Source organism: Podarcis erhardii (assembly GCF_964252035.2).
Source record: "Podarcis erhardii genome assembly, chromosome: 4".
Classification (NCBI taxonomy): Eukaryota; Metazoa; Chordata; class Lepidosauria; order Squamata; family Lacertidae; genus Podarcis; species Podarcis erhardii.
In genome coordinates, this window is record NC_138508.1 from 59737750 (window position 1) to 59752716 (window position 14967).

At 40.8% G+C, this 14967-nt stretch overlaps 1 protein-coding gene and 1 long non-coding RNA gene across 15 annotated transcripts in view; one reads left to right on the forward strand and one right to left on the reverse strand.

The window, feature by feature from the left end:
- Positions 1-14967, forward strand: part of CASK (calcium/calmodulin dependent serine protein kinase) — a 125515-nt gene that overhangs the window by 25449 nt on the left and 85099 nt on the right. For all 13 annotated transcript variants that reach the window (XM_081858577.1, XM_081858581.1, XM_081858573.1 and 10 more), the window contains one exon: positions 6015-6127. In XM_081858577.1, coding sequence (XP_081714703.1) covers positions 6015-6127 — 113 coding nt within the window. The remainder of the gene's footprint in view (positions 1-6014; positions 6128-14967) is intronic.
- On the reverse strand, positions 6471-8044 carry LOC309340125. Of its 2 annotated transcripts, none has more exons than XR_014155819.1 (2): positions 7481-8044; positions 6471-6572 (listed from the first exon to the last, which is right to left on the reverse strand). It is a non-coding gene; the product is annotated as an uncharacterized lncRNA (long non-coding RNA). The 2 variants fall into 2 exon arrangements; XR_014155820.1 differs by lacking the exon at positions 7481-8044 and adding an exon at positions 6876-7039.

Here is a 14967-nt window from a genome sequence, read left to right on the forward strand (position 1 = left end):
ATGTCACAGTTCTCTGAATGATGTTCAGTTGTAGTACTCCATTCATACAACAGCTACTTCACTAGCAGGAGTTTCATTCTTAGTGTACCACAATAGCTGAATCTTGTGGTTGGACTTCAGTGGAACGGCTCCCATTCCTGGGCGACCACAGTCTGCCATTGATGAAGACACCATCTGGAAAGTGGAGGCCACCATTTTGGAGGATCACAGCATAACTGTTCGCCAACTAGCTGCAGATGTCAAGATCAGTGTGGGCTCTGTAGAAAAAATAATCCATGACCATTTGCACATGGGAAAGTTGTTCACGTCATGGGTTCCCTGGCTGTTGATGCCTTTCCAGAAGCAGGAACGAGTCACATGCTCACGGGCCCCTTTGGCCATGTGTCACAAAAACCATGATGACGTCTTCACCAGACTTCACTTAGGACGAAACATAGGTCCATCATTATGACTCAGACTAAATCCTAGTCCAAACAATGGAAGCACTCTGCCTCACCACCTCCAATGTAGGCACGTGTTCAACCATCAGTGGGCAAGGTCATGCTCACCATCTTTTGGGACCAGCGTGGAGTAGTGATGATGGATTTCCTGGCCAAGGGTACCACAATTACCAGGACATACTACACTTCACTGCTACCAAATTGCGGGAGGGCATAAAAATCGAGAGGCGTGCTGACCAAAGGTGTCTGCCTCCTGCAGGATAACGTCCCAGTTCATAAATCACATGTTGCTCAGACAGAAGCACGGTTCTGTGGCTATGAAATCCTTCCTCACCCCCCTTATCCTCGCACCATCGGACTTCCACCTCTTTCCAACCATGAAGTTATTTTTGAAGGGCAAGCTTTTTCCAGACGATGAAATGCTGATTTCTGAGGTCAAGTTGTGGCTTCTGTCACAACCTGCCAACCTCTACAGACGAGGTCTTCACAGCTACATAAAGTGATGGGAGAAGTGTTTGACTCTTGCTGGTAGCAATGTAGAGACTAATAACTGTGCCCAGTTTCGTTTGTCTCAGTCCACGGGAAGTATGTCAGGGGAAATATTTAATGAATGCCCCTTGTAGTTACACCTTTATCCTGCTTGTCATTCAGAATTCAAGGTTGTGAACATTGGGTTTCCTTATGGTCTCTCATCAAGGCACTGACCAGATTCAGACTTTAGCAAAGTGGTTGCAACACATGTGATTGGGTCAGTAGTGTATGTGCATGTGTGTATATATAATATGCTTTTCTTTTTGCCTAGTTTGTCCATTGAATCTTGTTTTGTGGGCATGTTTGAGTTTAATTCCTATTACAGCTGCTACGTTATTCAAACATGGTATTAGTCTTGAGATATTGTAGGAGAGAAGAGATTTGATTATTATTGCATTAGGAAATTGAGATCATTGATTGTCTTGTTTGCCTTTAGCATGCATATCATAAAGACTGCAACTTCTCTGGAGCTTACTAGTGGGGAAGCAATATGCATAGTTGACTGGATGATTTATTTGATAATTTTGCTGGTAGTGCTGGTAGTCACTTTGGCTTAATAACAAGCACTGAGAGAACTATAGAGGAGTCTTGACTCCTGTTAATTTGTTAAACCTAATATGATTATTCGGGCTGAGAACAGGAAAAAAACTTCAGCTTTTATTAATAACTTGTTGACTGGGTTTGATTTGTCTGTATCTCTGGCCTCATCACATAAGCCTAGAATCTGCTTTACCTTCATTTTAAAAAACCACATGAGCACAATCCAACCCATTCCAGCCTGCAGCACCTGCAAGAAGGGGTCCACATAAGATTGAATCAAGCTCTTTTCTCCCTCTGCCCCTTTCTCACCAATTCTCCCATATGTGGATAAACATATCTCATATCTGGATCCACTCTTCAAGTGAAGCCTTACTTGCGTATATATCCCATAATAGGTGATGGTGACTAGCAGTATTGCTCCATTTGTTTATGCTTGCACACAGCAAGAACTGATGAGAGGGAGGGAAAGATTCTATTGAGGAGCCTTTCCCACAAGTACTGTGGTGAGAACTTTATGCACAGGAGGAATTGTTGTGTCCCATGTCTCTAGACGCTTTATGAAACCTTGTAAAATGTGTGAACAGATGTCAATTCCAGCAGGGCTTTCTGTAGTCTAAATAGGGCATTGCACAGTTCTTCCTACTGTGCCATGTAGAGAAGAGCTGAGTTCCTTGATCCAGCTGGTCATTTGAATCTAGCTTTTTAGTTGTCTTTTTAGTCTACCAAGTTTCCCATTGTGCACTGTTTTCTGCACTTGCTTAGAGGTCAAAAGATGATGTTTTGCTCTATTCTAGCTCTTGCTGCTCTCTGCAGGACAGAGTGGTAACTCCATGGTCCAGTGCCACATCAGGCCCAAGCCCCTAGTTAATCAGTGCCTTCCAAAGGTGGTACTTCTTCACCTTGTGAAAGCTTCCCCTCCTCAATTTGCTTGGCACTGTTGCTAAGTCAGAGGTGCTTAAGAAAGAGCACTCGTTCTTGTTTCCTGCACAGTCAGTAACACCTCCACTCTGGTGCTGTGCAAGAGAAAGAAGGGATGCCTTTAGAAGGTATTCTCTGTAGCACTCAACAGGTGTGCATGCTTAGAAGAAACACTGTGCTTACTCTTCCCAGATCATTCTGTGGAGAACAAAATGCTGTTCCTCCTCTCCCACCACCACCACCACCACAGAGCTCTGATGAGAGTGAGTGGAAAACCCTGTCTTTTATTCTTCAGAGGTGGTTCTGTGAAGAGCAAAATACAGCATTTCCCCCAGCTGTGAACAGAGTGTTGTGTGCCTGTGTTCATGCTTCTGCCTGCATATGTGTGTGTACATGTATAAGTCTGAAACTGCCAGATGTGTGGATTTGTGTGTGTGTGTGTGTTGAGTGTGCATGTGCACTAGGGCTGGGCAAGATCTGGTTTTCAAGATCGTGATATATCACCAGCTAACAATTGCAGTATAGTGATATATCACAATGTCTGAAATAAGGAGGGGTGGCTAGGCTGTGGAGGGAGGGGAGGGAACAGGAGGAGCGACCGGGAGGAAGGAGGCAGCCTGCTTACTCAGTCACAGGCAGGCAGGCAGGCGAGCACCTTCTTAGGCTTTCTCTGCTGAGGCCATCACTCTTATTAAAAGAACCTCACACAGTCCTTCCCAAGGCTTATCTGCGGTCCTTCCCAAGGCTTATCTTTTCTGTGTGTGATCATCGCCTGACATGGCAGCTGGGCTGGAGGGAAGGAGGAGCAACCAGGAGGAAGGGAGGAAGAAGGAGCCTGTTTGTTCTGGTGAAGGCAGGCAGACAGGTGGGCACCTTCTTGGGAACCCTCTGCTGCCATGGGTGAGCACCATGATATATTCCTAGCTCAAAAAAATTGAAACTGTTATCGCGATCTGAACCTCAAGTGGGTTTCAATGTATTGAAATACCACCCAGCCCTAAGGTGTACAGGTGTGTGGTCCTCAGAGTAGTCCTTCCCTTTCATGAATGTCCATCTGAAAAATTATTTGAAGTTCTCAAGAGCAGTGTTTTCTTCTGGAAATGGTGTTATATGCATTAACTACTTCTAAATGTCAGTGATATTGAAATGTAGCTATTTTAGAACGGTTCCATCTTTAATAAACCCTAAAGTGATCATTAAATTGCTTAATAAGCTTTATCTGATAATTGTTGTTTCCAGCTATATATAGCTCTAAAGCCAATCCTTTGGCAGTAGAATGTTTAACTAGCTTTGGGCTATAGAATGCTTAACAGGCTTTAAGGCTGATTTTATTTTTGCAAGAGCTTTAAGACTACATACAGTGAATATGCATTTCTCTTCCAAAGAAACCTTCATAAGAATTTTAGAAACCATAACAAAATTTTGCATATAGTCTTAAGCACCCATGTTGCCTAAATTCATAAAATAAACTAATGCTGTCAATATATATATATTTAGTCCTGTAAAAAAAGGATTCTGTAAAAGAACTTTGAAGTTTTACAGGATCACTTTATGGACTACTGTCTTCCTTCACAGAAGTGAGACTTTTGTGGGAAGAAAGCATATATGCTACAAGTGTACCTTCACATGAGATGAGCACAGTTACCTGGTATGTACAAGACGGCAAGCCAAGCTATGGCATACTGAGACTGCACAAGCATGTGGGATCTCTGAGATGAGCTGATGGCCACTTTTTCTCTCCCTGGTCCCTTTTAGTGCTGTGCCATGCTTAGCATGTCATTCAAACTGGGACTCACAGTTCAGTTCTCTCCTCACTAACCATAAGCTGCAGCCAAGGTTTGTTCTTGAGTGATTTGGCTAATGAAGTAGGGACAAAGTCCTTTGCTTCAACTATCCCAATTTTCATTGGTTGTAATACTTCCAGAGGTCTTCTTTGTTCAGATATATCTATACTGAAATTTTTATATGTTATTATTATGACAGATTAACATTAGCTAGACTTAAAGCATTTGTTTCTTTTGGCATTATGCAAAAAAGCACAGAGTGGAATAAGAAAGTATGTTTTTATTATTTTACATGAAAAATCTGTGTGGGGTTAAATTGTAAACAGATGATCAGCCAAGTGATATGAGTCCTTTGGCTTAATATTTTAATATTTTGTTTGTAAGTACAGTGATACCTCTGGTTGTGAACAGGATCCATTCCGGAGCCCCGTTCGCAACATGAGAAGAACACATCTGCGTGTGCACAGGTCGCGATTCACCGCTTTTGCGCATGCGCGTGATGTCATTTTGCGCGTCTGTGCATGCGTGAGCGGCGAAACCCGGAAGTAACCCTTTCCGGTACTTCCAGGTCACCGCGGGACGCAACCTGAAATCGCGCAACCTGAAGCAAACATAACAAGAAGTATGACTGTAATACAATAACTCCTCTGAAGATTGATATAATAGAATAAAATTATTTACACAAGTTTAAGTGATACTTCTGTGTTTCGAGTTTAAATACTTGCTGGGGGAAGGAAAATACAAATATATTGCAATACAATAGTGTACTTGAAAATTGAGACATTTAAGTGAATGAAAGTTGGTGTGCACATTCAGAATAACATTTTGTGTTTCAGTTCTAAAGCCCATTTGAAGCCCCAGATTTGTTTTTGGGGGGACAGGAGAGATATAAAATGCAATGTAATATCTGACTCCTATACCTGTTTTTAAAGGGAGGATAAGCAGCTTTCTAGACAGAGATATTGAAATGAAAGTTGACTTTATGTTATTTATGTTACTTAGTTTTTATTTATTGGATTGTTATATTGCCCTTCATGCAACAATCACAAGGTGGTTCACAACACAAAAATAAAAAATAAAAAAATACTTTCTATGTGCTTCCAAGCAGTTATATGCCTGCTTCTGTAAATGCCTACTCTTCATGGGCCAGTTTTGGTATGTCTCATTTGGGGATAGCTCTACAGGTATAAGTGAAAAGACTATTTGATTCTTACCTTGTAAAAGGGATTTCTGATGCCTGAAGTGATGTCTCACACAGCAGTCATGTCAAAACAAAACAAATTCCTTCCAGTAGCACCTTAAAGACCAACTAAGTCAGTTCTTGGTATGAGCTTTCGTGTGCATGCACACTTCTTCAGATACCAAGAACTGACTTAGTTGGTCTTTAAGGTGCTACTGGAAGGAATTTGTTTTGTTTTGACTATGGCAGACCAACACGGCTACCTATCTGTAACAGCAGTCATGTGTAACTGGTGCCCATGGCATTTCCTGAAAATGTGCCCACTCGTCCAAAAAGGTTGGCAACCCTTGCTGTAGAGTCATACCCAAAAGATTTTTAGTGTCTTCTATGCTGGTGTTAATTCCACAAACATAAGCTTTGGCAAAACTGACTAAAACCAATGTAATAACCATAAGTAATATTTAGAATGATGGGTTTTTCCTGTAAATGACTAAATATCACTGTAAAACTCTCAAAATTTCATGTTAGTAGTAGTTAATCAGATCAAAAAGAAAAACAAAGCTATGTGTGAACTATTTTGGAGCTTACACTCAATTTACTATGGGTTATCTTCTTTTCTAGGGGTCCATTCAGTGTTGTGCGGCGATGTATCAACAGAGAGACGGGGCAACAGTTTGCTGTGAAGATTGTCGATGTAGCAAAGTTCACCTCAAGTCCAGGATTAAGTACAGAAGGTGAAAATCAGTGGTTATCTTTCCTTCCTTTTTTGGTTGTACAGTATTCTACACACACACACACACAGAGAGAGAGAGAGAGAGAGCGCTCAGTTGGTTAGCATGTGGTGCTATTAATGCCAAGGTTGCAGGTTTGATCCCTGTATGGGACAGCTGTATATTCCTACATTGCAGAGGATTGGACTAGATGATTCTCAGCGTCCCTTCCAATTCTTCAATTCTATGTTCAAATCTCTAGTCTCCTTTTGCTATTTCTGTGATCCAGGGGCTCAATGTAAACTTCAACAGTGTGCAGCACCAATGACAAAGGCAAATGCTAGAAATAATTAGAAAGGAGACAAAAATAAAACAGCTGACATTTAATGTCTATATATCTACAGTGAAGCCACATTTGGAATCCTGTGTATAGTTCTGGTCAACCCATCTCAGTCAGGATATTATTGACCTGGAAAAGATAAAGAAAAGTACAGCTAGAATTATCAGGTAGTTGGAGCACCTTGTGAGGGAAGATTGAAGTGTTTTAAAAAAATAAATGTTGGGGGGCATTCTAACAGTTTATAAAATTATTCATTGCACATAGAAAGAGAATCCAGCATTCTTTCTAGTTTTCCCATAATATTAGAGCTTTGGGTCACCCAGTGGAATAATTAGCAATAGATTCTGGACAGATTAAATTACTACTGCAAAAACCACATAGTTAATTTATGGAGTTTGCTACCACAATATGTAGTGATGGCTGCTGGTTTACCTTTACAGTATTGTGGATACGTCTGTCTGTGGTGACTAGTCATGATGGTTATATGGAGCATGAGATGCACAATCTGCCATGAATGCCAATAGCTGGAGATCAAGAGTGAAGGAGTACTGTTGTCTTTATGCCCTGCTTGTAGGCTTTCTGGAAGCATCTGTTTGGCCACTAAGTAAAACAAGACGCTTCACTGAATGAAACTTTGGTCTGATTCAGCAGGGTTCTTCTTGAGTTCTTAAAAAAAATGTTTGCATATTTTACACAGTTATACAAGTGGATTTATAATCTACATATACTTTTATCTGCTGATGCCATGTATACTGGAGTTTTGTTCTTCTGGAGTCTATAAAGCAGAAGCAATATTCAGGATTTTTTTTAAAAGTATTTAACATATTATATATTTAATATTGCTTGTATAGATCTATGGTATCAGTTTTTATTACGAGACAGTAGCTTGCAAATATGTAAATATATTTCCTAAAATCCTGCCAGTGTTAAACAGGCAAAGAGGAGGGAATCCAGCTCTGTTCCAGTGGTGTAAAACCTCCAGACCATAGGCTTAATTAGACCCACCAAGCCTCCTCGTTGGCCTACCTTCCTCATACCTGTTGTGTGGGAAGGGGGACAGGGTCTTTCTGGGATGTGTTTCCCCCTCTCCTGTTGTTGCTCCACTTCCTGTCTAGGGTTTGCTTGCTGTGGATGTTCCCAACATGTTCTGTCTACCAACCCCAGCAAACAGTAGGAAAAGCATATGTGGCATGGCGAGACAGTCACTTCCTTTGGCATTTGCATGACAGAGGAAAGTAAAGAAAGTGTGCTAAGCCTCATTGCTTAGTGTCTTTGCTAGAGGCAACATCATATGTTGTCTGACAGACTGCCACAGAGCTTGCCAGGACATAGGACCCCTGCTTGGTTTGCAGCCTCACAGGGAACATCTAGTAGTGTGCTGGTCATGGTCAGTGTTGAAGAAGATGAGGGTGAGTCTTCCTCATGGTTTGCATGAGATGGGCAGTTCCTTGGCCCCAATGATAGTACCTGTTGGAGAGGAGTCTGCTGAGAAAAAGAGTGGAAGGAAGAATGAGTGGTGCCACCTTAGTGTTCAACTATTGCCCATGCTTCAGTCACCACCCCACCCCATGGGGAGAGGGGTAGATTTCATTGACTGTGAATCCCTTTCCCTCTGGGAGTTTCAGGACTCTGTATATGTGGTGACAGCTTGTTTTGCTCCATGCGTCTGTGATCCTACAGGGCAACCTTCTCATGAGTTGGGCCAGCAATGCTGATGGTTGGAGCAGAATACCTGGCTTTTGTCAACAGAGTGCTTAACTCCACATGGGGCTGTGTGCTTCCACTGTGTAGAAGACACTGGTTCTCACTGTTGTGCTGGGGGTGGGGGGAGAGTACGCTGTAGAAATACAGTTCAGACAAGATTTAGGCTATGCATATGTCAAAGGGGTTGGAGAGCAGACATGGAAGACTGTCACAGTTTGCAACAAATGTTTGCCCTTCCCCGTTCTTGTCTATGTGGACTGCTCTGTTCTGACACCCACCAGTTTGTTGCAGTGAAGTGGTGGCTCTTGTTGGGTATTTGGGTCTAGAGTCCTGAGGCAAGGTACTGGTTAGAGATCTAGTAAGAAAAGTTTTAGCAAATTGCTTACATTTCTATATGTGTTTTGGAGAAAGTGCTCCCTTTTCTTACAAATAGTTCCTGTCACCCTTGTGAGCTCTATGTGTACATGACATGCATCCAGAGGAATGTAGCCCTATGTCACATACTCTACTGTCATCTTTCTGTGTCGCGTTCACATATACTGGTGGTGAGCTGTGAAAAGGTACTGAGATACACCATTCCTGTGCACATTCATGGCAACATGAGTTGCCGCTGTGGAAGTAGCTATTTGTAAGTTACTCCTTCAATTGATTTTAATTGGAGAGAAATCGTTTGTACAAGGTCTGGGCCAGTGTAAAGTTGTGTCATTGAGTGCATGGCTTCATGCCTTATCTGTTCCAAAAGGGTAGCCAACATGATGCCCTCCAAATATTTTGGACTTCAGCTCTCATGAGCTCCAGTCAGCATGGCCAATGGTAGAGAATGAGAGAATGATGGGCATTGTAGTTTAAAACATCTGGAGGACACCATGCTGGCTACCCTTTCATTTTGGCTAACATTATTAGCTGTCTTCAAATATTTGATGAGATGTTGTGCAGAAGATGGAGTGCACTTGTTTTCCATTGCTCAAGGGTGCAGGACCAGAATCAAATTGCAGGCAAATAACTTTCAGCAAAACAATAGGAAAACTTCCTTAACAGTACAAGTTGCTCATCTATTGAGCAGATTGCCTCGGGAAGTGGTGGGCTCTCAATTGCTTAAGGTATTTAAGCATAGGCTAGATTGCCACCTATCAGGGATGTTGTAGTTGCAACCTGCATTGTAGTTCCTTCACTAAGCAGGATTTCAGACTCGATTACATCCGACACCCCTTCCAACTCAGTGATTCCTAGCACATGTGTTCAGAGCAGGCAGAGCTATAGAGCTCCTTGCTCTGCCTTTTAATTATGTTGCTTTCCATCCACACCCATTTCCTGCCTTATTTGAATTACTTATGAGGATGCATCTCTCAAGGTCAAATATCACATTTTGGCACCTTTTTCTGAGACAGCTTCCCAGTCTTCTGATTTTATGGAGATGACAGGAATCACAAATCAGGAAAACATAAAAAACTGCCCATGTAAATGTATCTTTTTGCACCAGCTGCATCTGTTTCTTGTTGGGAGGATAGGAGGAATCAGTGATTAATTTTGTTCAGTGATAAGAGGAGAGGTGGTCATCTTCTTGAATTATTCTAGCTTTAAGTCAAGTTGGAGAGCACTTGTTTTGAACTAGGGCATTGCTAATTTTGACAGATGGAAGACTTCACTTCAAAACTACATGTGCCCACATATATAACTTTATTTTTTTTATCTGTCTGCTCCAACACATACAGCTATGTTCATGCACAGCCATTGTTCTTTAATCACATACCAGGCATTCATATACATGTTCATTCACATTCCCCCACCCTTTTCTACTAAGGAAGCAACAGTGGACTGTAACAAAGATGCTTCTGCTTCTCCACTAGAAAGACGGAAGCAATAGTGGAAGCAAAGAAGATGAGAGAAGCTCCTAAACTGGACAATGGTTTATGAAATATTACTAGCAACAAGCATTCTTAATTTATGTATTACATTTATATCTCACAGAAGTCAAGGCAGCACACCGCATTCCCCCTCTCTCCATTTTATCATCACAATAACTTTGTGAGATAGTTCCAGTTACAGATGGGTAGCCGTGTTGGTCTGCCATAGTCAAAACAAAATAAAAAAATTCCTTCCAGTAGCACCTTAAAGACCAACTAAGTTAGTTCTAGGTATGAGCTTTCATGTGCATGCACACTTCTTCAGATACACTGAAACAGAAGTCACCAGACCCTTCTATATAGTGAGAAGGTGGGGAGGAGTATTACTCAGAAGGGTGGTGGGAATGGGTGATTGGCAGATAGCTGTGATGAGCCTGTTGACGACTCTTAATGACTGCAATAGGTCTTACAGGAAAAAGCAAGGGGTGAGAAGGTGAAAAATGGCTTTGTCATGTATAATGAGATAAGAATCCAATGTCTTTGTTCAGACCAGGTCTCTCCATGGTTTTAAGTTTGGTAATAAGTTGCAATTCAGCAGCTTCTCTTTCCAGTCTATTTCTGAAATTCCTTTGTAATAGAACAGCTACTTTGAGATCTTGTATAGAATGTCCTGGGAGATTGAAGTGTTCTCCTACTGGTTTCTCTGTGTTGTGATTCCTGATGTCGGATTTATGTCCGTTTATCCTTTGGCGTAAGGTTTGGCCTGTTTGTCCAGTATAGAGAGCTGAAGGACACTGTTGGCATTTGATGGCATACACAATGTTAGACGATGAGCAATTAAATAGTCCCGAGATGGTATGTGTGATGTTGTTGGGGCCAGTAATGGTGTTGTCCGGGTGTATGTGGCAGCAAAGTTGGCATCTGGGTTTATTGCAGGCTCTGGTGCCAGTGTCCGTGTTAAGTCTGGTTGTAGTATTATTGTGGGTTAGGAGTTGTTTAAGATTGGGTGGCTGTCTGTAGGCAATGAAAGGTCTTCCTCCCAGAGCTTGAGAAAGAGAACTGTCATTGTCCAGGAGAGGTTGTAGATCTCTGATGATGCGTTGTACTGTTTTAACTTGGGAGCTGTATGTGATGACTAGAGGTGTTCTGTTATTTTCTTTTTTGGGTCTGTCTTGCAGCAAGTTCTCTCTGGGTATCAGTCTGGCTCTGTTGATCTGTTGTCTAACTTCATCTGCTGGGTATTTTAGTTCTAAAAAGGTTTGCTGTAGATCTCTTAGGTGAGAGTCTCTGTCTGTAGAATTGGAACAGATGTGTCTGTAACGTAGTGCCACCACCCTTCTGAGTAATATTCCCACCACCCTTCTGAGTAATACCCCTCCCCACCTTCTCACTATATAGAAGGGTCTGGTGACTTCTGTTTCAGTGTATCTGAAGAAGTGTGCATGCACACGAAAGCTCATACCTAGAACTAACTTAGTTGGTCTTTAAGGTGCTACTGGAAGGAATTTTTTTATTTTGTTTTGTGAGATAGGTCAGGCTGAGAGTTAGTGACTAGCTCAAGGTCACTCAGTGGAAATTGGAACCCTGGTCTCTCAAGTCTTAGTCCAGCTCTCTGACTACATCACACTGGCTCGGAATGAAGAAAGTTTTTAGAGACAAATATAAATAAAGCCTACTGTTTTTAATCATCGGCACTACATTTGATTTTATGCACATTATAAGAATACAGATGAACAAATATTAAATAATGTCCTTAGCAAAAGGAATCTTAGAGCCTGGCCATAGTAATGTTTTCTCAGAAGTTCTACTGATTCTACTAGAACTTACTTCAAAGTAAATGTGCACAGAATCCATCTCATTCAGATTCACAATGCTGTTGCTATTAATGATTGTGGTATAAATCATATCCCCTGTATCGCATTTTGAAAAATAAAAAGGCCTAGTAGGTTTTTGCTTTTAAAATACAATTACCTAAGAAATTGATGCTTCATGGGGGAAAATGAGTATTATTTCATTGATCCTTCTTAATGGTGAAGCAGTCACTTTCCATATATGCATAACACATAAACGAGAGGGGGGAAATTATCAAAGTGTCCATGTAATGCAGGTATCTTGTAATGGAACAAAAATTGTATTAAATGCCTTGTAATGAATTCTGACAACTAGCAAATCTAGTATATGCAAAATTCTATTGAAGCAAATATTAGTATTCATAGTATTTGGTTCTGTATCATCAGTCTTGGTAGTGTTGTAATTTATCACTTCAAATACAGTCCATTGACACTTTCTCAGTGTTCCAGGAAGTAGCAGAATCTACTGGGTATTATATGTATAAGTGATGGCAGAATCAGTTAGAGTATTAGTATTGTTTGTGTCATATAAAAGTATACTGATACTATTTGGGGTTTTAAAAAATAAGCTTTCAGATACTGTAGTATAAAAATGATTCACATATACAAATATCTCAGGGCATCCACAACCACCTTTTCAGCATCTTTGCTAGCCTAGGCAGCTGAGTAGACTGTGGGGACTGTCAGTAGACTGGTATTGAGCATTTGTGACCACTTGTGACAAATCCCCTCAAATGTCTTACCCATAAGTTTTAGAGGAGAAAATCACTTTGAAAGCAGGTTTCAGTTACTGTGACAATTTCAACCATCACACCAATACTCTTTTCTCCCCACATCTCTTGCCATTATTGCAACACTGATAAGTACCTACTGTGCCTGCCATGCTGCTAAATCCAAAGAATGCCTAGCAACGAACTGGTCTTTATAATGTTATCAACATGGCCATTTAAAGAACCATGTGCCTTTTACCAATGACATTCGGAAGGAGGTAAAACAGTCCAGAAAGAATTATAATAGAAAGAATTGCAACAGAATTGATTGCTAATCAATATGTGGAGACAGAGGGAGAAGGAGACTGGGAAAGATACATGTTCAGTTGGCCCCTTGACAAAGTGCAGTGATTGCCATATGTGAACCAAAGGGGGTGGGGAAGTGGTTAGGAATGAATTAATGTGGATGTGCACAGGGGGAACTATGACTATTGCCTGGGCACAAAGCTGAGTGGAAATTGTAGAAATTGAGGAAGCATGGTTCAGTTATTCCGGGACATTTCGGTGTACTACAGTTGTACCTCTGGTTGTGAACAGGCCTGTTTGCAACATGAAAAGAGCATAACCCGCAGCGGCGCGTCTGTGCACGCACGGGTTGTAATTCGCCGTTTCTGCACATGCACGAGCGGCGAAACCCGGAAGTAACCCTTTCCGGTACTTCCAGGTCGCCGCGGGACGTAACCTGAAAGAACGTAACATGAAGCAGATGTAATATGAGGTATGACTGTATAGTATAGTACAGTATCAAAATAATTATTTTGGGATATACTGTACAACCAGAAACAGTATCCATGCCTCTCTTCAAGAGCTTTGGCTATTCTTCTACAGTTCTCCATGCCATATTGTGGTGAACAGTGATTTTTAACTCTGACAAATATGAAAGATCAGAAAAGAGAATGGCTTCTTAATGTTGATGAGAGTTTGTCTGTCTCAAATTAGACCTGATATAAATGAGATTACCTAGCAAAAGCAAGCCCACACTTCTCCTTAAGTTCGTATACATACTTAAGGCACATATGTAAGAGGCTCGTTTATAATTATATTTTGGGAATGATTCATTTTCTCATGTAGATGCATTGTTTTATACTTTCTGGATGTCCTGTGATTATATAATAAAGTAGTTGTGTTTTATGTTATAAATCAAGTACTGCTAGGAGTTGTTTCTTTTTGTTTTCCAATGTATTTCCTATTAATAAAAAGATCAGTGTGGTGTGAGCAAATTTTTATTCTGAAAGTGTGGCCCAGAAAAAAAGTTTAAGAACCACTGGTGTTAAATATTGATTTCAAATTCAGGAAATGCTCAACTATATTATTTTACAATTACAATAAGATTGTAGTACTAATTTTTATAGAGGGTGGTAACAATAAGAAATATCTGCTGGTCAAGTGATAAAAGTAAAATAAGATAAAATCCTGAGCATGTTGGCAATAAGGTTTTTATGAATACATTACACTGTATCAATGGTGACAGTAACTCATTGCAGGTGTGAACGATAAACCCAAATATAAATTAACTTCAAGACCTTGTCTAGGAATAGGAACTAGAGATGATATTCAGGGAATGGCTAAATATGTACATGAAAGGAGGTAAGAAATTTGCACTTAATTAAATGTCTGCATAGGGTAATGGTTTGTTTGGATGATTTCTCAAATCTAAGCTTTGTGGGTGTGTTTTTGAAAAAACCTGGACCAATTTTATACAACAAACTTCTTTTCTGTCACACATCTAGGATGTTGAAGGAAACAGAAAAGCTTGCAGACATAGCCATATCTTACAGTTTTAGACTACAGTAGTTATAAACAGTACTGGGCTTGATCCATGCACATGGAGGGATTATCATAGAATGTGTTTCTTTACCCAAGTGTATGGGTGATTTGTATGTGCATTGAGCAATGGAAGACCTGTGTACACCTCCTAGAGATAGAGAGGGAGGCTGGATAGGAATGTGGGAAACAAATACAGACTTCCCGTGTGTGCATCATCAATGTGAGAAAACATGGCTGCAATTAAGTCCCATGGAGATCCCTCCATGTTCAGGCGCTGTCCTTTTGGTGATCTAGATCAGTGTTTCCCAACCTTGGGTCTCCAGCTGTTTTTGGACTACAATTCCCATCATCCCTTGCTAGCAAGACCAATGGTCAGGGATGATGGGAATTGTAGTCCAACAGCAGCTGGAGACCCAAGGTTGGGAAACACTGATCTAGATTATGCCCACTCTGAAGAATCAGGCATAGTGATGCTTATCACCTAAAAATGGTTCATAAAGTAGAAACATTATCATTAATTGGTGCGGTTGAATTAGAAGTATTAAGTGAATTAGAAGTTTAGTTTAATTTAAGAGCTCTCAGAAAAGTT